At 38.2% G+C, this 21383-nt stretch overlaps 1 protein-coding gene across 2 annotated transcripts in view; it reads left to right on the plus strand.

The window, feature by feature from the left end:
• The window catches only part of LOC149185546 (putative receptor-like serine/threonine-protein kinase At5g57670), an 87145-nt gene extending 66290 nt beyond the window's left edge, over positions 1 to 20855 (plus strand). The window contains exons 2-7 of one of the 2 annotated variants that reach the window (XM_089412428.1): positions 17992 to 18246; positions 18836 to 18993; positions 19297 to 19376; positions 19488 to 19623; positions 20000 to 20149; positions 20294 to 20855. In XM_089412428.1, the coding sequence (XP_089268554.1) occupies positions 17992 to 18246; positions 18836 to 18993; positions 19297 to 19376; positions 19488 to 19623; positions 20000 to 20149; positions 20294 to 20440 (926 nt within the window). In that variant the 3' untranslated portion in view covers positions 20441 to 20855. The remainder of the gene's footprint in view (positions 1 to 17991; positions 18247 to 18835; positions 18994 to 19296; positions 19377 to 19487; positions 19624 to 19999; positions 20150 to 20293) is intronic. The other variant, XM_089412429.1, reaches the window with a different exon arrangement.
• Positions 20856 to 21383: the final 528 nt, after the last annotated feature.

The following is a 21383-nucleotide window of genomic DNA, read 5'->3' on the forward strand; positions in this document are numbered from 1 at the left end:
TCTCTTCCAAGCGCTTTGGTGAAGATGTCTGCAATTTGCTCGTTTGTGGAACAATGACAGAGATGGATTGTTTTGGCCTCAACATGATGTCGGATCAGATGATATTTAGTATTGATGTGCTTAGTACGATCATGGAACTTTGGGTTCTTGGCCAACTTTATTGCAGATGTGTTATCAATCATGAGTGGAGTTGATTGTATTTGTTTTACCTGCAAATCTTCAAGAATTTTCCTGAGCCACACAATTTCTTTCGTTGCTTCAGCTGCTGCCACATATTCTGCTTCTGTTGTGGAATCTGCTAGTACTGATTGTTTGCGTGATCTCCAGGAGACAGCTCCTGATCCAAGACTCATAGCATATCCTGAAGTAGATACCCCAGTTTCTTTGTCTCCATCGAAGTCTGAATCAGAGTATCCAATCAAGTTGAAGTCGTCCACCTGTGTATACTTGATTCCAAGGTCTTGAGTTCCCTTCAAGTACCTTAGAACTCTTTTTGCAGCAAACCAATGTCCCTCACAAGGCCTTTGCATAAACCTGGAGAGGATTCCAACAGCAAATGAAATGTCTGGTCTGGTAGTAGTGAGGTAGATGAGACTTCCTACAAGCTGTCTATACTTTGTTGCATCCTCAAATTCCTTTCCTTCAGTAGATGTGAGCTTCAAGTTTTGTTCCATTGGAGTAGAAAGGGGATTGCACTCTGTCATGCCAAATTTGTATAACAAATCTCCAATGTATTTCTTTTGAGAAAGAAATATGGACTTTGGATGTTGGGTTACTTCAATGCCAAGATAGTAATGAACATAGCCCAAATCAGTCATTTCAAAAAAATTTCCTAATTCTTTCTTTATGGATGCAATATAACTTTCATTGTTCCCTGTCATTAAAAGATCATCTACATATACCACAAGATATACAACTGTTTTGCCAACTTTCTTGACAAATAAAGTTGCATCATCAAGATCAAAATGATTGAAGTTGAGTTTCAGAAGATGCTCAGTTAGTTTTTCATACCAGGCTCGTGGTGCTTGTTTGAGGCCATACAAGGACTTCACAAGTTTGCATACTTTGTGTTCATGTCCTTTCACAGCAAATCCTTCAGGCTGGGACATAAAAACATTCTCTTTTAGATCTCCATTCAAGAATGCAGTTTTTACATCCATTTGATGGACTTTCCAACCGTTCTGAGCAGCTAGTGCAAAGAGTGTCCGGATGGTGGCCCATTTTGTTGTGGGAGCAAAAGTTTCCTCATAATCGACCCCTTCCTTCTGTGCAAAACCTTTTGCCACAAGCCTAGCTTTGTGCTTGTCAAGTGAGCCATCAGCTTTGTACTTGTTCTTGTAGACCCACTTGCAGCCAATTGGTTTGGTTCCAAATGGAGGATCAACCAGCTTCCAAGTGCCATTCTTTATGAGGGCATCATACTCCTTCTGCATCGCTTCTTTCCATTCATCATGAGAAGCAGCTTCTTTGAAGGAAGTTGGTTCAAAATCTGTAGACAAGTTCAATTCACAATCATAAGTAACATCCATATCAACAGGTGAATTAGAGTTATCTACATCACCTCCATCTTGTCGGTTTGAATTTCGGGTTCCTGTTTTTCCAATTTCATCAGGATGAACACTTTCAAGTGTATTTGTCAGCCACTTTGGGGGACCTTTCTGAGATGGTCCAGGCTGCTCTGTTGATTGAGTTGGGTCTGAATCAAGATTGAGTCTCCCAATTCTATCAATTACATCACTTAAAGCATCATCCGTTGTTGGAGTGTCATGCAGGGGAGATTGTTCTTCAGAAGGAGATTCCACATGTTGATCTAGTATAGGAATCCCCCCTTCAAGATGTGGAATCTGATTATCAAACTCTTGGAATGATTTTGGTTTTGTGAATCTATCCAAGCGATCAAGTTGCCGCTCAACAACACTGTCAGATTTGGATGATTCAAGAAAAATGACATCTCTAGATAAAACAAACTTTTTATTTACTTCATCATAAAGGCGGTATGCTTTAGATGTGTTTGAATACCCCAGGAAGATACACTTACGACTTCTAGCACCAAGTTTGTTTCTATGTACCTTTGGTATTAAAGCATAACAGGTGGAACCAAATATCTTGAGATGTTTTACCGAAGGAACATGTCCATACCACAATTCATAAGGAGTCTTGTTTCTTATAGCACTAGATGGACATCTATTATTTATATATGCAGCACATAGAACAGCATCAGCCCAAAACATTGTCTTTACATTTTTGAAGAAAAGCATGGATCGTACCATATTCAAAATTGTTCTGTTCATTCTTTCAGCTACACCATTCTGTTGAGGATTATAAGGCACAGTTGTTTGATGTTTAATCCCATGTTGGCGAAGATAGTGTTCAAATTCATTTGATGTATATTCTTTTCCATTATCAGTGCGAATAGACCCAATATGAAATTGTGCATCATTTTCAATCCACTTATGAAAATTCTTGAATGTTTGAAAAGCATCAGATTTGTTCTTCAATAAGTAAACCCAACACATTCTGGTGTAATCATCAATAAATGTCATGATATATTTATTTCCATTTGCAGAAGAAACAGGGATTGGACCACATAAATCTGAATGAATAAGTTCAAGCTTCCTATGTGCTCTTGAATGTGAATCATGAAAAGACTGTTTGTTGTGCTTTCCTAGAATGCAAGCATCACATTGTTTATGTTTTCTAGGAATTGTAGGCAAACCAGCAACACCATTTTTCTTCAATAAGCGGAGACTATCATAGTTTAAATGTCCAAATCTAGCATGCCATAATAAACTTGATGGAAGTGTACTTTCATCATGATGAGAAACATATGAAAAATGTTGTGCATGAGCAGAGGTTCCTTGCAGTTTAAGGAGTCTTTCTTCTTCTATACCCCTCATGACAAGTGAGTGGTCAGATGCCTTTCTTACCTCAAGCTTGCCATCAAACATGTGAATGGAGTGACCTTGCTGGCGGATGTGGACCAGAGACAGCAAGTTTCTCTTCAGCTGTGGGAGATATAGAACATGATCCAGAAGAAAGTCTGGAAGACCAGGCAGTTTAAGCCTGATTGTGCCAAGCCCTGATGGCTTGATTTTTGACTGATCTGCAAAGTATACTGCTCCATCAACATTGTTAGTGAAATCTTCAAAAAATTCTTTCCTATAAGTCATATGACAGGTTGCTCCTGAATCAAGCAACCAGTCATTTTTCGAAGAAGCAAGTGAAGCATTAAACAAGTCTTCATTTACTCCAATGTTACATTGTGCCTCAATATAGTGAGCGGATTCAGGTGCTTTACCTTTGTCTGTGTCATCAGTTTTACCTTTCTGCTGATTTCTTCTCTGCTCAACTTTGTCCCATGGTAGCTTGCATGTAGAAGCATCATGTGATCCATTTCGTTTGCAGCGAATGCAATGCAGATCTGCCTTTTCTGCTTGAGGATGTCTGCCCCCCCTGCCTCTGAAGTATCTTCCTCTTCCTCTTCGTCCACCTCTTCCTCTTGTAGAATCTTGAGCAGGTTGCTTTTCTTTATGAGCAAGGCAAACAGTCTCTTCAGAAGATTCAGGGACTGTTTTCTTTCCAAAGGCTTTCTCTCTTTCAGCAAACTTTTTCACAAGAGTGTCAAAGGTTATATATTTAAGATTTCCATTTGCTTGTAAAGACTCAAGATAGTTAGAGTAGGTAGGATAGAGTGCTTTGAGAAAGGCAATAAGAGAGATATCCAGCTCAACCTTAGTGGATTTAATATCATGCACTATAGACTTTATTTCAGAAGCAAGAGTAAGAGGATCATTATTTTTCAGTTCAAGGGTGAAGAGTTTAATCATGAACTAAACAACTTCAAGTGCAGAATGTGTATCATAGAGTTCTTTCAGCTTTTGTAAAGCTTCAAAGGCAGTGGAATAGGATGAAATATGACAACTTACTTCCTCATTTACAGATGCTGCGATCAATGCAAAGGCTTTGCTGTTCTTGTTTTCCCAAATGGCGAGTTCTTTGTCTGATGTGGGCTGCACAGGGTCTCTGTCTTCTTCTCCAACACACACTCCTTTCCACAGTTCATTGTAGATAAGGGTGTGTTTTACCATCCGGGACCATTCAGAATAGTTCTCCTTGCCAGTGAGAACTATTCCGACCATAGAAATGATTGAATACATTCTGTAAAAAAAATCTCTGCCAGAAACACTTCTGTTGATAGAAAACTTCTGCTAGGAAAAAAAATTCTTATATGATAGCCTTATGCATTTTATTTTCTTCTAACATTCCATAGCATATATATATATATCACTGCTCACATATATATCATTGTTCAAAAAACAAAGGGCGCTCAAATACTGCTCACATATATCACTGTTCACTGCTCACATATATCACTGTTCAAAGGGCGCTCAAATACATATAACTGCTCACATATATATCATATATATATCACATGAAAACGCTGTCTCGGTCAAAGTATATACCCACAGCGCTTTTTAAAAAACGCATTCTCAGTCAAAGTATATACCCACAGCTCTTTTAAAAAAACGCAGTCTCAGTTAAAGTATATACCCACAGCTCTTTTTTTTTTTTAAAACGCAGTCTCAGTTAAAGTATATACCCACTCTGAAATGGTTCCTCCAGTACTCGGCCTTGTCTTTGCCTGTTGACAAATGCTGGAATGAAATCTGCAATCTGAAGAGTATAATGCTCATTTCATACCATCCAAATCATAAAAACCTGTCATCAACTGTTATAGTGCCATTCTATCATGCGTTATTGAAACATTTGATTGAATTGATTGACTGTCTAAAATGCATGCACGATTATAACTCAAAATCTGAAGTTCCGAATCAAAGTAGTCAACAGAATTTACATCCGGAGTAAATAACGAATAGTTATTCTAATTCCAAGACGATGTAACAATAACGAATATCCAGTGAGTATGGTGACCATCCAACGCAGTCTCGAGAACAGTCTTTAAAAAACGCAACGATACCATTTAGAACAGTCTTTAAAAAAAAACGCAGGAGTCTTCAGCAACAAATTTCTGAGTGTTTTATCTCAGCGGATGAAGGACTCCGCACCATTAAAAAACGCAGTCCACTTGAACAATAGCCCAAACATTTTACAGCAACATTGTTTGGTTTACAAAAACGCAGTCCATCAAATAAACAACGCAGTCCACAGCACTTAGCATACTCATACCTCCATTAACAAAACGATACCTCAGTTTCACCAACACGCAGTAATGAGAAGAGTCTCGCAGCGTCCTTCCAGGAAGTGTCAAGCGCCTTGCAGCTGGATTCAACGTACTGGCAGCAACGTACGTATTGGCAGCAACGTAATGGCAGAGGGCGCAGAGAGCATATGCAGCGCTGGTGTGTCAGATAAACGCTCAGGCAGCGTATTCAGGCTTAGAGGCGCAGAGACAGGTATGTCAGAGGCAGCGCAGAGAGCAGAGGTGGCCAGCAGGAGTTACAGCTAATTTAAGGGATTGGGACCTGAGCTCTGATACCATGTCAGGCTAGGGTAACTCCTCATTTGAACGAGAGAAAACATTGATTGTTTATTTATTCATTAGCTAGCACTTTATTTATACAAATACAAAACGGATCAGTTCATCTTCTAGATGACTGTCCGGCTTCACCTCATCCGTTTCGGATTAGGTGTCATCAAGTTTGTAGTGATTTATCTTGATGACATAATAGTTTTCTCGCCATCGGATCAAGATCACGTAAAACATCTCAGACAAATTTTTCTAAAGTGTAGAAAATTCAGCATATCTCTCAATCCAAAGAAGTCACACTTTGCTATGCAGGAGGGTAGATTATTGGGTCACATAGTTTCCAAAGAGGGAATTAGAATTGATCCAGACAGAGTCGCAGCAATCAAAAAGTTAGAACTGCCAAGAAGTAAAAAGGAAATACAATCTTTCCTAGGTAAGGTTAATTTTCTGAGGAGGTTTGTTCCGAATTTTGCAGAAATTGTAAAGGCAATTACCAACATGCTGAAAAAGGGCAACGAGATTAAGTGGACTGCTTCAGCTCGAGAAGCATTTGATGGAATTAAACATGCATTAACACAAACTCCTATTCTAATAAGCCCAGATTTCTCAAAGAAATTTCTGGTTTTTTCTTTTGCATCTAAACATACCATTTCTGGAGTACTGCTACAGAAAAACAGGGATAATCAAGAACAACCTATTTCTTTTTTCAACAGATCATTAAGGGATGCAAAATTGAAGTACAATATCATGGAAAAACAGGCCTTCACTCTTGTTAAGACATTAAAAGACTTTAGAGTATATATTCTGCATTCTCATGTTAAAGCTTCTGTCCCTAACGGCGTAGTTAAAGACATTTTAAGTCAGCCTAATAGTGATGGAAGAAGAGGTAAGTGGATCGCTAAGCTATTGGAATATGACTTGGAGATCAAGCCAACAAAACTGATTAAAGGCCAGGGCTTAGCAAAACTGATGACAGAGACAAATGTTGATTCCTTTGGTATAGATTTTTTATCAATATGTTCGAATGACACAGATGACATGATGAGTTTAAAAGTGTCTAATGAACTAAAACAATGCCCATGGTACAATGATATAATCTACGTTTTGCAGAATTTAGAGGCTCCACCAAGGACAACCAAAACCCGAGCAAGATCGCTGAAAATGAAAGCAATTAAATATTTTTCTCTCAATGGATATTTGTACTGGAAGGATCCATCATGAATTCTCCTAAATTGTTTAATTGAAGATGAAGCAAAGAGTGTTGTAAAATATTTCCATTAGGGTGTTTGTGGAGGACACCACTATTGGAAGGCTACAATAAATAAGATCCTTAGGGCAGGTTTTTATTGGCCAACTTTATTTTCAGATGTTCATAAGGAAGTGGCAACTTGTTTCAAATGTCAAATCTTTGAAGGAAAAGCTAAGCTATTGTCATTACCTCTCAAGCCTATCTTAGTGGAAACCCCCTTTCAACAATGGGGATTGGACTTCATTGGAGAAATTCACCCAACTTCTTCAGGTCAGCATAAGTGGATCTTGACTGCTACGGATTACTTCATAAAGTGGATTGAAGCAATTCCAACTAGGAAAGCTACATATAGTGTAGTAATTCAGTTTTTAAAAGAAATTTCCTCTAGATTTGGCCGCCCAAGAAAGATTATACGAGACAATGCTCAGGCCTTCAAAATCCCATAAGATGATCAAGTTCTATGAAGAGTATAATGTCAAGTTGGGCCATTCTACAGCTTACTATCCCCAGGTAAATGGCTTGGCAAAGTCATCTAATAAAAGCCTAATCAAAATTATTAAGAAACTGTTGGAAGACAACAAAAAGGCCTGGCATACTAAGCTAAAATTTGCTTTATGGGCGGACATAATTAGTACCAAAAGATCAATCAACACTTCTCCATTTCAAATAGTTTATGGTATTGAAGCATTTTTTCCAGTTTCTTTAAGTATACCTGTAATGAGGTTGTTGCAGGAGCATGATGCAGAGCCTAATGACTTTTAAAGAAGAGTCAATCAACTTATTGAAGCTAAAGAATTGAGATAAGAAGTATACAATCAATCAGAGTTGTTCCAGGACAAATTGAAAAAGGTGTTTGATAAAAAGGTGAAAGCAAACAATTTTAAAATTCAGGATATGGTTTTGAGATGGGATGCTAGGATTGAAGATAAAGGGAAGCACAAGAAGTTTTATCATCTTTGGAAAGGCCCCTACAAAATAACTGCATTTCGTGGTAAGAATGCATTCATTCTGGAGGATTTAGAGGGTGAGCTCATCAGTGGAGGCCCAATAAATGGGCATTTTCTAAAACCTTACCTGTCTTGAAAGAGTAATGTTCATTTTCCATTTGTATATATCCATTTTATTTTCAAAGCAGTTGCAGGTGTGGATAACACTTAAAAGGATTTGAAGCCCGGAGTGAAGGCCCTAAGATCCAAACTAGTGTTTGTTAGACTTTGATTTGAAGTTTCAGTATAGTGTGCAGTTTTATTTCATGTCAATAAAATAGTTACTTGAAGTAGTGGTACAGAATAAAAAGTTGGCCCAATGGATCAGGCACTGGAGCTGCGAGTTCTTTGTTGCCTCGCCAATTGTAAAATGTTAAATAAAAATGCGTTGATAGATGGATTTTTAGCGCCTATTGTAGATTTGTAAAATAAAATGCGTTCACAACTGGAGTATCAGCGCCAATTTTTAAATTTGTAACATAAAATGCTGACAACTCGAGTATCGATGCCCTTTTGAATTTTCAAATGTCAATATCAAACGCTCACAAAGCACACGTCAGTAGAGGAGCGATAAACGGCGCAAGCGAGCGCTAGCTAATCAAATGGTAACATGTCATATCATAATTTCACATGGGGATATTTTTACTGTTGGATAGTAATCGTTATGGTAAATGAATCGTGTAATTCATCATGTTTATGTATGACTGATTGACTAGCACGTTAAATCTCAAATGTTTCCGGATGGTGTAAGTAATCATATTACCATGAGTTAAAAGTTGTGCATAGTTAATCCTTTGTATTGTTTTATCTATCGAAGTAAAACAATGTTATCCTGCATTCTTGCGATCGAATCCCACTCCCATCTCCGTTGCCTTTGTTCTGGATGGTGGTTATGGGGAAGAGCGGAAATTTGCACAAAGGGGAACCCAAAGGACTCAACATTCTCAAAGCATATCTAGAGGCTTGAGAGCGGTTTTGGGAGGTTGGATGCGATGAATTTTTCTTTCGATGTACATGTTACCATGACGGGGTTGTTAGGGTTTTTGCTGAAGGATTTGATGGCTAGAGGGTTACTGTCAGAGGGATTTCTTTCCCTATCACAGAGGAGGTGGTTACAGAGGCTACAAGGCTCCCTATGGACAGAGAAAGGTGGTTTAAAAGCCACATTTTGGCTGGAATTGATGTGCTATTTTTCTTGAAGGACAAATACAAGGATAGGCCCTGGCGTTCAGACTCTAGAGATACAGAGAGATTGGTTGAAGGGCGAAGGGCACCTGCTCCTAAGGATTGCACAGTCATATTTCATATGTGAGGGACGCTTCAACATAGTCAATTTATATCATTTCCGCTTCCTCGCTCACATTGCAGGACAACTCAAGATGAATGCCCCTTACTTTTTGCTGGTGAGTCTTAAACAAATGTCTACAAGGGTCAGAGCAAAACCAGATTTTCCTCTCATTTTATTTATCACAAAGGCTTGATTAAATTGTTAATTGAAAATCATTTAAGAAAAATCAATAGAACATGGGAGCACTTTCTCTTTTGGGGGGTTTTGTAGAGACTGTCACACCAAAGACTAAGGCCAAAGGCAGAAAGAAAGGAACCAAGAAAATTGTTGAACAACCCCAAACCCTAGAGTAGGGGACTTCATCTATTCGAGCCAGAAGCCAGAAGTGAACAAAACCTCCCCTCCTTTAGTTCCTGAATTGGAAAGGGTTTTTACAAGAAGAAGTGGAAGACTTAGAGAAAAGAAGAGTTTGCCCTCTCCCCATGTATCTTCTCTTGCAGAGGTTGAGGTCACTAAGTCAACAGAGGAAACATAGGTTCAAGCTACTGAACCCGAGACAGAGAAAGTAGAGCCTACTTTACCTGAGATTTATAGAGAAGGAAGCAAACCACATACTAGACGCCTGAATAAACTCACGCTAAATATCAAACTTAAACAAAACCCTAGGTTGGCAGAATAGGTCATTGAGGTAGATGATACACCTCAAAAGGATTTGATCATTAACAAAGAAAAGCCCTTCAGTTCTAAGATGGCCTAGGGGGCAAAGTAAGAAGCCTGCTACAGAGGCTAAGAAACCTAGGAAAGGGAGACAAAGCAAGGTTGGTATCTTGTTAAAGGCAACCAACAGACTTGGCTGATCATTTTCAGAATAGAGTTTTGTTTTGCCAGCAGTTTTCAAGGGCATCTTGAGCGGGCTTTGACAGTTAGCTTGTCAGTTTTTTTTCTGCTTCATTTTTTATGAGCATTGACAGTGGGATTGTCAGCGCGATTTTGCATAGGTTTTTACGAAGTGCTGACAACTAGTCTGTCAGCGATCCTAGTTTTTCTCTCGATTTGAAAAGGTGTCAGTAAATCCGTCAGTGCTGAAGGAAAAGGCTATTTTGAAGGTAACAAGAAGCATTGTGGAACAAATACAACCCAGATGGAAGGATCTAATTGCCAGATGTCCTTTTTGTGGATCAAGACCATATGTTAAGGGAGAAATTGACACATCGAGCATAATGATAAAGCAAGCCTTTTCGGAAATTCTTGGCAGGATATTAGTCATCAGTTTGATCCTTAATTTTGGCCAGCTCTCCAGCAACAACATGATCTTCAGATACAAAATATTTATATTTTGGTTTTATGATTAAACAATGTAATGCATGTAGTTTTAATTAGAGATATACTTGTCTATTTTTTAATCTTGTAATTAAAGTTTTTGTTGAAAACTTGGTTATGGTTTTGTAATATTCTATAAAGCCGATAATGACAAGTGACCAAGGGTTGGAGATTTTGAAGAACCGTGTATATTGAGTATACCTTTGAGATAATAGAATTTGTTGTGAACAATGTTACTTGTACAATTTGCAGAGATTCTTGTGTGATAAGTTTCTTGTCAGTGTTTCTAGTGTATTCTTTTTCTTCTAAGCCATAAATCTGATTCATAAGTCTTTTGCATTTGGAAATAAGTGATTAAATTCGAACTTTGTCTGTAAGCTCAGATTTACATTTTCCAAATTGCTCATATGTTTTTCAACTTAAGTGTCACTCATAGAAATCATCTAGTTGCTCTGTTTTTTATGTTTACTCCCTACTGTCTTCTATCATAACTTGATGATGATTTGTCTAAGAAACCTAAAGTTATCCTGCCTCTGTTAAACTTGTTCATATAGCCTGTAGCTAGAAATTTTATGTCAGAAGACTCCATGCCCAATGGTCCTTGTCCATCTTCCTTCGAAACAAAGTTCATGTGTTACCAACTAAATCTGGCCAATGAGCTAAATTGTCTGCTGCTTAGTGACAGCGAGTAGTGGAGTTTTAGGAGAGATCCCTCTCCAAATTGAAGGGCCAATTTTCAATCTAAAGCAGTTAGAGGTTACCCTCGTTTTTTCCCTCTACAGTCGGGTTTTTTTCTAAGTGATCACTCTCCATATTGAAGGGTCAACTTTCAATCTAAAGCAGTTAGAGGTTACCGTAGTTTTTTCCCTCTACAACCGGGCTATTTTCTAAGTGATAACAGTTTGTTAAAGAACAACTCAAGGTATGTATTAACCTACAAATTTTGTTACAAGGTTATCTTCATAGAAAAGGTATGTTCATTCTCTTTTGAAAATTTCTTTACATTACCGTTATCCTTATGTCTAGGGTTTTGAATAGTAAAGATTGTTGTTAGGGTGATTAGTCATTAGATTGAATTTACCCTCATTATATTATCATTTGATCATTATTGTGGAACTCGAACTCTTAGGGTTCACTGTAAAACCCTAACCTAAGGGTATATCGATGCTAATATTGAAACCCTTGTCTACTTAAGGGTTGTTGATAAAGTCTAGAACATATCCTATTCTTTTAAAAGTTTAGGGTTTTGATAATGTCTTGGTAAAAACCCTAGTCCTTTAGGGTTTGCTGTTAATGTCTAGGTTATATAATGAAACCCTATATTTTTAGGGTTTGGTGATTTAGGGTTCGTGAACAAAACCTTTATAGTAAGATCCTAGGAATGAAACCCTAGGTATATATTCGAAACCCTAGTCTGAATAAAATTGTTGTATATCTAACTTTGATGTATTGATGTTTGTGTCCTGGGTTTACCTAGTTCATATGAATGTTGATATGAGATGTTAGTGCATGAAATCCTAGATATGTATATGCGAGTATGATAACCTAATTGTTGATACTCATGTTTTAGTTTGTAAAATCTAGAGTCTGTAAAACTCTAGTAGAGATTGATATTCTAGGAGATGATGATGTTGTTTTTAATTTTTGATATGATTTAGTTTTGATGATAAAATCTAGGGTTTGCAACTAACCCTAGTAGAAGTCTGACATGTAAAAGCATAGTGTTGAAACCTTAGATGTATAGTAGAATTGTTATTTGATTGAATTACTGATATCTAAGGCTCTGTGTCTCAAAGATGGAGTCTAGGGTTTATGACAAAACCCTAGCAAGAAGTTGAAGTTTAGTATGTAAAAGATGTGTCTCTTATCAATTATGAACCTAACTAGGTTTAGGTATTTGGTGTCTAAAGTCAAAATGATTCCATTATAGTAATATGACTTTGATATAGTTAACTTCATGCTTTTGTATGTTTGTATTTGGTTGTACTTGTTGTTAAATGTGTTGCAGGTACACAATCTTCAAGATGTTGAAGATGTTTGTGATTGAAGATGTTTATAATAATGAGCATGATGAAAGGAAGCTATAAGAATGATGATGATCAAGATGACCTTGATGCCATAAGAAAGATGAAGCCTTGAAAGAATGAAGTTTCTCCAATGTTATGAAGTTGTTAATCTCCCTAAGTTGAGAGGGAGCCTGGATAGAAGAAAGAGTACATCTCCCCAGTTGAGAGGGAGGGCATATTATGATAGTCATGATGGATACCTTGAAGAAGAAATCGAAGAATGAATGAAAGGACTACAAAATAGATTTGCAATGTACTGAGGATGTATTTGATGTTGCTAAAGAAGTGAAAGAAGAAGAAAGCTTCCGACAATTTGTATATGAATAAGTGGCATCAGGATGATTGAGGACCCCGAAGGTTTGTGTTTACTTGTATGTATATTTGAAAGTTTATTGTTGATTGGGGTTTGTGTTTGTATAGGTAAATCTCTCCACAAGAAGGTTGAATACTTTGGAAGCATGCTTGGACAAATGGATATATCTAGTTTATTAGGGAGAGATAAAGCATCTAATGGTGGATGCTTGGGAGGACATCTGGACAGCCTATGTGTTGATTTCTAGATCCTAAAGAGGGAGGGTGGTGTTGGTCTTGGAGCTCTGACCTTGGATATGCACCTAGATCCCTGGGTTGATGGTTAGCAAGTAAGCGTGATGGTACTTAGACTGGATGAAAGCTTTAGTCCATCGTAGCCCCACTAGGATAGATTACCCTAGTCAAGAACCCGGATAGGTTACCCTGGTCAGGAATCTAGTCCGTAGCACTGAGTGTGCTAGAACTCTTCGTAGTTCATTTCATTTTGAAATCTTCCATGTACTCTTATATATGTAATTATGAATACCTCCCTAGTTAAGAGGGAGTGTTGAAGAATGTAACTAGCTTCGGTCTTCATAATTGTACTTGTTAAAAATAAAATTTATTATTAAAGAAAATGACTTATTAAAGCATGGGTTTCATGCTTGGGTCAAAGTTTTCTAGGTCAAAGCCTCCATTGAAGGCTTCTAGGTTTTGTCTTGAGTCATTAGAGTCATTGTCATTTTTATTAGACCCTTCTTGGGCTTTTGTATCATGTAAAAAGAATTATTTTTGAGTCAAAAAGGTAATTTGTCACCTCCACACCAAGTCGACCTTGTCCCCAAGAAGTCGGCCTACATAAGGGCAATTCGACCAGCAGAAAGGTGATTCGGCCTATTTGTCACATTCATTTAACAAGTTCGATCTTCAAGCAAGTGAAGCAGAAAAAGAGTGTGAAGTAGCTGGAAGAGGATGAAGTTGCTGGGAAGACCTAAATCAAAGTTTCTAGGTTATCTATCTCTCACACGTGCATAGTTTTTGGGGCCGAAAATCTATGTTTACTACAGGTCCGAAATTCTGTTGCTGGGGTCGAAGTTCTGTTGCTGGGGGGCCGAAATTTTGAACTGAAGTTGTTGTTGGGGAGCTGTCACTTGGAGTATTTTGTGAAGATCATCTATTGCAGGGAAGGGCTGACTTGGTGGTTGGAGGAGGTCTTTGTCTAGGTCTAAGAAGTTTGGAAGTGTCTCATCTTGAATTGAATCTACTAAGGAAGAGTTATTTATTGGTTTTTCCCCTTATAGGGGTTTTGCCCTGGCTATGCGCCTACATCTTGTGTCTCTTGTTTTTGTGATCTTCATACACATATAATTTGGTAATTGCTTGATGAAAGATAAACTAATTAAGAAGTAAAAGAGGCCAACATAATTCACAAGTAATTATCAGGAAAGAGGAATCAAACCTTAAATCCTACTAGTATTGATATCTCAACACCAAAAAGCCTTTTATAAAGTTGGATGTAAAATTTGATTTGCCCATGTTTAACAGAGAATCTAATACAGAAAAGCTAAACAATTGGATCAGATAGATTGAAGTATATTGTCGAATACAATAGATCAAAGAGGATGAGGCAAAGATCCAGTTAGCATCTCTTTGACTGCGAGACACCACTCTTGTATGGTGGGAGAGCAAACTTCAGAAAGGTAGCAAGCATATGGGTAAACTCATCTTTTCTTGGTTGGAATTTGTTTCTGCATTAAAAGGGCAATTTTATCCATTGGGATACCGACAAAAAGACATGATGGATGGCAACATTTAAGACAAGATAAAGGCTAGATTGTTCAAAGTTTCACAAAAGAGTTTAGGAAACAAGCATTAACATTAAATATTACTATAGACTCACATGATACTTTGATGAAATATATTGGCTATTTACATAGTTACCTTTGGCATTCATTGTTGATGTTTGAATCCACTACTCTTGATGAAGCTAGTGTGAAAGCTATTCACCTTGAAAATAGGGAAAGCATGAACAAGACGACCATGCACAAAAGACAACGACAACCAAGAAAAAGGAAGAAAAACCCTCTTGCACTCACTGTAAGAAAGAAGGGCATGATGAGGAGCATTGTTGGAAACTGCATCCAGAATTGAAGCCTAAGAAGTATGGTGGCAAAGGGAAGTATAAAATTGTTGCTATAGTGCAACATGACCTGGGTTTTGATTCAGGCGATGAGATGAAGATCACAGCTGTTGGGATTGTAGGTGTTGGACCAATGATGGGCAGAACATCAAAGAATGCATGGCTCCAAGAACTTGAGGAGATCAACCAAAGCATTCAAGTAGAGAATGTTGAACTAAGAAGACTTCTACAAGAAGCAGAAGAGGAGAAGCAGGGATTGCAACTTCAATTACAAGCCACAAAGGAGGCCTTGGAAAAGTTGAAGTGCAATGAAGGCTTAGTGAAGCCATCATCACCTGCTTTAGAATTGGCAACTGAGGTAAACAATGTCAGTGATTTTTTAGTTTCATGTTCTCATTATAATGATGATGATTTTGGTGCATTTGAAAAGCACACTACAAGCATTGGTTCAAAGGTAATAAAGAAGATGGGATATGAGCGAAAGGGCCTAGGAGTTAATGGCCAAGATATTGTGAATCCCATCCAAGTGGTGGAACTACCTTGATATGCAGGATTGGGCTATGTCAGAGAGGAACTTGAAAGACATTCCAAACCCACGGAGACGGGAATCTTCAAGTGACAAGGCTGAGTCAGTACAAGATGTTGAAAGCACATCACAACATTCTAGTGATAGTGAGCATTTCAAGGGAAGTGCTAAGGCAAGTTCTCCCAATTGGGCTTGCACCAAAGACATCCGTTCAAGGAAGGATATGTCACCCAAGAAGCAGACACAAAAGAAGGTCAAGAAAGTCTGGAGGAAGAAAAGGCATTGCAACAGGGGTGGACATAAAAAATCCACATGTTGGAAGCTCCATCTAGATATGCCCAAAGAAGGACCGAGAGCATATGAAAGCACCTGTGAAGGAACCAGCCGATGAAGTAGTTCAACAAGGAAGCCAACAACAAGAAGAAAGCCCATTATCTTGGTTAGGTAAGATATGGGTAGCATTTTTAAGTAGTTGAGTATGGCCACCATTGTAAATCACATGTTGCTTTTAAAAACCCCATAGATGGGAAAAAACTTGTAAAAGTGATGAGGTGTATAACATCACTTATGAATGCAACATAGTGATATTTTGGCCTTTAGTTGGATTGCAAAGGGTATGGGTTCTATTGTAAAAACTTGACCATGAGTGCTTTATAAAATCTTGGCAAGTATGGTCTTGTTTGGAATCTTGCAAGTTGGACATGTATTGGCAGATACAGATTTGCATATGGATATAGGTGTCGACTTCATCATTCTTGGTTCCAAAGTATAAAGGTGAAGGAAAGAAAAGGTGGTCTGTCAGAGACATTTGTTATGCAGATCAAGATTGCAGTACTGTTTATACTTTTAGAGGACCAAAAGTCCTTTCGTGGGGAGGAATGATCTAGGAGTATCCCTAATGGCCCAAAAGACAAAGTCTTCAAAATTCAGGGAAACCAATACCAAGTTTAAGAGCTCGTCACAAGGAATCCAACGACGCAAATGGCGCCTCAATCCAACTTCATATGAGAAAGTTACGCCCATCTGAAGTTTGAAACAAACAGTAAAAAAAATTGCATATTGGTACAACATGGTGCCACGTGGCATTCCCTCAGGTTGCCACATGGCAGCCCTGTCAGCAGCACAACAGGGAGTACAAATTGATATTGCACCATCCAGCAACGCCACATGGCACCACTTGTTGACCTCAGTGGCACATGGTGGCAGTGATGTGGACTAACCAGCGATCGCCATGTGGCCCAATCATCGGGTGCCACATGCACCTCGTGGTTAGCCACTCAGGTCGACCAATTATAAAAAGAGGAGTAACGGACGGGGTCGAACCCCCAACCTTGTCGACACCATTCCAAACCAACTGAACTACTGACCATTGCGCCAACAACTTCATTGTCAAAGATAGGGTGGTCGAACAAATATTTTAAGGGGTCGTTTGGAGTATTTTTAAAATAAAAAATTGGGGTTGGAGGCCCGTCGGTTTGACGTTGGGACCCCTGCCCAATGGATGCCACACAATGTTTTATGAATGGTTAGTGCATAAGGTTATGCTGCGAGATCAAAATATGTGCCCAACAAAAAAATAATTTGGTTAACTGTTATGGTACAATGGTCCAACGATTTGAATTTGTTTAAACAACAGTTTAATTTGGTGGGTTCCAAACTATTATGTAATATTGTTCGACGGATATATATATCTATATATATATATAGCAAATGGGTGTACACCAAAATGGGGGTCCGTGGGGTTTGAACCCGCGACCTCCGCCAACAAACCATTTTAACATATCATATGCCAACTGAGAGTCCAAACGCCAGGGCTTTGGTTAGTCTACCAATCATGGATTATTTAAACTCGTTCATTTCATTCGAACATAATAGAGGACTGGCGGGAGGCTGTTGAACCAGAACAGTTAGGAACCCTGTGCGCGACGGAACTAGGCCAGGGGCAGAACCTTGCGGCACAAATTTTGAGAGAATATTCCTAGGGGAATATCCCTAGAAGGAATCTGCGGTGGAATCTAAAAACTTCTTTGAGGGGCCTGAGTTGACAGTGATAGAATATAGTCAAGTTTATACTCAAATTACTTGGAATTTTGAGAGGATTTCACTAGTGTAGTTTGTTTGTGGATCTGAGTAGCCCATTTTCAAGTCACTCCCAGTATTGGAGGTATAATGATGTATTTTGCCATGTACTCATTTTCACTTTTGCTTGAGATGAATGAAGCGTCCTCCCCACTATCGAAGTAGGGCCCGGAGATGTAGTCCACATTGGACAAACTCCATTATCAAATATTGTGTGCATTGTCTCTAGGATCTCCTTTATATTGCTTCTTCTTTAAGTGTTTGCATACATGCTTTTTCATGCAATTCTGAAAACATCAATCAAGAAAAGATCCCAGATCATTCAATTCTTTTGATTTTTGCAAAAAAGATTTTAATACAGATATTGCTGCTATAAGATCGCTGACATGAGGTCTTCCAAATAATATCAACTTTCTTATCTTGGTTTACTGTCGAAGTTTACATATGCTTGTTAGATGTCTTTGGCTGATTAGAAAGCATTATTAAGAAGATTAAGCTTTATTAATTGGAAATCCTTGTAGAAAATATTAAGTCTTACTCCTGTATTTGTATCTGCAGATAACTTGGTGGGCAGAGGTGGATATGCAGAGGTCTACAAAGGAGTTTTATCTGATGGGCAGATGATCGCAGTTAAGAGACTGGCAAAAGCAAACACAGATGAACGAAAAGAAAACGAATTTCTAACAGAACTAGGAATTATTGGGCATGTATGCCATCCCAACATAGCCTCATTGATAGGGTGCTGCATAGAGAACGGTCTTCATCTCATATTCCATTTCAATGTACATGGTAGCTTGGCTTCGCTCCTTCATGGTAATTATCCAAATTGTCCTGAGATGGTTTGTAAGATGTGGATGTGCAATCTTCCCAAGGCATGACTAGTTGTGTTAATTTCATTCTGCTACTGAAAAACCTCCAATTGCATTCAAAATCATCTTCTGAAGTTAACAGAGGCTTGTCTGGTTGGTTAAACGATGGTGGTCATATCTCCCCTAGCAAATGTTAGCCCCTTGCCATCATGGCCATGAAATCTGGCAAGATGTGATGGATCAAGCTTCTAGCTAGCGTGCCAACAGCTTACACAGAGTTTTACAAAAAATATCATCTCCTGAAGCGCAAGATGGAGACCACCATTTTTAAATTGTTTTTCTATAAGGGCAAACTTACAGTTATAGCTCATTGCCGATTAGATTTCTGTTTAGGTTTTCCTAACAGAAAAGCAAGAACCTAAATTGACAAACACTTTTTTGTATTTTGTTTACAATTTCATGATTTGGAGTGCTTTCAGCTTTATTTCGTGTTCAAATCAATTGCTGAAACTCCACTTTGATTACCATATTGCATGGACAAGCAGTGCATTAGTATTCTAAAATCGCAAAGTAAATTTATCTATGAAAAACAGGTACCAAGACTAGGGTGCTGGAATGGTCAATTAGGTACAAGGTAGCAATTGGAACAGCACGGGGGTTGCATTATATACACAAATGCTGCCAGCGACGCATCATCCATAGAGATATAAAGTCTTCAAATGTCTTGCTAGGCACGGATTTTGAACCACAGGTAACCCAACTCAAATGTATACTTGCAATAAAATGGAACACATATGCAATCTTTTGGTAGGAAACCCATTTGAAAACCATGGTAAATTCAATTTGATCGGACAAAAGCACAATAGAAGATACCTGCACATATCTCTCTGTTTAGGATATTGTTGACTCGTATATATTTCATCTCAATGCAAAAATGTTTCCAAAGAATGATAATTCTTGTAACTATGCTTGTATTCTGATTGTCATTGATAGTAGAAGTACTTGAATATCTAATTTTTGGTTTATAATCTTATCGTTGTTTTGACCTTTGCAGATTTCAGATTTTGGATTGTCAAAATGGCTTCCAAAACAGTGGACTCATCATTCTGTAACTCCAATTGAAGGAACTGTTGGGTTCGTAGTTTTTTAGTCTTCCACCTCTACCTCAATCTTACATTACTAATGCCCATAATGGCTTGTTTTCTTTACAGGGTTGTGATATAATGCGATAAATTTCTCTAACAGGTACTTGGCACCTGAGTATTTCCTGCATGGGATTGTCGATGAGAAAACTGATGTCTTTTCATTTGGGGTGCTATTACTTGAGATTATCTCAGGTCGTAGACCAGTTGATGCTTCTGAGCAGAACATATTGTCTTGGGTGAGTACAATTGTTTGTCTGTAAGCATCTATGTTTTACCCACAAACTCAACAAAAGCATGCCCCATCAAAAGATAGATGCCTTTCCTAGTTAACTATCTAGTTCTGCATAGAAGGCCATTTACTAACCCATGGACGTGCGCATGTATAGTTGTGACATGTGATGGCCTAATACAATGAAGATTAAATCATAATAATATCTGTGTCAAATTCATTTGTTTGCATTGAAAAATCAAGTTGAGGGGTTTCAGTACTTGGATTCTTCTTAATACCATTGAACGTCTTTGTTGAATATAATTGACCGAATAAATCAAAAGCAACAAAAGATAGTTGGTGGATAAGTGGATTTATGCCAAGTTTGACTGCATTTGGTCCAGGCCAAACCCTTAATGGAGTCTGGAAACATTCATGAACTAGTAGATCCACGGCTTCAAGGTCAATATGACACTCATCAGATGCAGAGAATGGTGTTAACTGCTTCACTCTGCGTAAGACATTCAGCTATCTGGCGGCCATCAATGAATGAGGTGTTTTGATTCATCTTTCAGAATTCAAGTTCTCGTTGGCACACCCGGATTTGTTATCTTATATCTTTTCTTTAAATTATTTCAACTCTTGGCAATATTGATATTGATTTTCCACTTGGCAATGTTGTTGATTTTTCCGTTCAGGTGTTACAGTTATTGATAGAAGGTCAAAGTAATGAGCTAGCGGATTATTGGAAAATGCCAACATCCTTGATAAATGAAGATGATGATGACTTCTGGGGATTTGGGGAATTGGAATCTGAATGTGCTGATGCGAATAGAACCATATAATAGAGAAGCCTCCTCAGAACAACTGTGATTTTAATTTGTTTTCTAAGCAACCAGAAATTGCTTATCTAACACTGAAGCTTGTATCTAACTGGTTAAGGGTAATAGAATGCTGCTCGTAGAACTATTTGTTTGGGAGGTAGGGAGTTCCCTTGGAAAATAATTTGAGTCCATTTGGACGCACAAAATGTGGTAGATGTCACTGGTCAGTAACTTCTTCCTCTCTGGTAAATATATTACTGACAAAGGAGCATCATCACTTTGATATTTAGGTGATTATGTCTGTTGATGTTTGTTTTCCACTTTGATTATCCCATGGCATAAAACTACCTAAAAAACTGGGAAGGCAATGCTTGATAGACCCACCTGTGACACATTGCAATAATAATCATTCCAAAATCGAGCAATGCCTTGTAAATGATGATTGTGCTTGGGGACAAGTGGATCATCCGACAAGCTGGGTGGAGTATTTGGTAACTGGGATTTCTTTCTTATGGAGATTTGGCCATCATGCCACTTTTTATAATGCTAGCATATCTTTCACCCTGGCAAGTCTCTCTTTTCAGAACAGATTTGGCTATTCAGATCGCTGCTAGAATGGCTATTCTCTCCAAGCGGGTGCCAAGGCGGATATGCTAGTCCTTCTTGCTTGTGTATGCAGGGGTGTCTGGTGTAACCACTGTGTGGGGCGCTGGATATGTTACCATTGATGTTTTTGCTTGATTTTTCAAGAAATACATGATGCATTTTCAAGGAAAAAAGTGACTCCCCATTTTTTAAGCTATAGTACCTGTTAATTGATATGTAATATATGATATATACTTGATTTTTATTAATATAAAACAAAAAACAAAAGTCTCCTAATTTCTGAAGCGATATTAGCTGACATTGTTGGATATTAACAAGAAACCAAGAAAGTAACTTTTCTAATTAATCAAATCACCAC

The sequence above is a fragment of the Pinus tabuliformis genome, chromosome 3_1 (genome assembly GCF_031772625.1).
Source record: "Pinus tabuliformis cultivar Carrire ecotype Pingquan chromosome 3_1, CPIR1, whole genome shotgun sequence".
Taxonomy (NCBI): Eukaryota; Viridiplantae; Streptophyta; class Pinopsida; order Pinales; family Pinaceae; genus Pinus; species Pinus tabuliformis.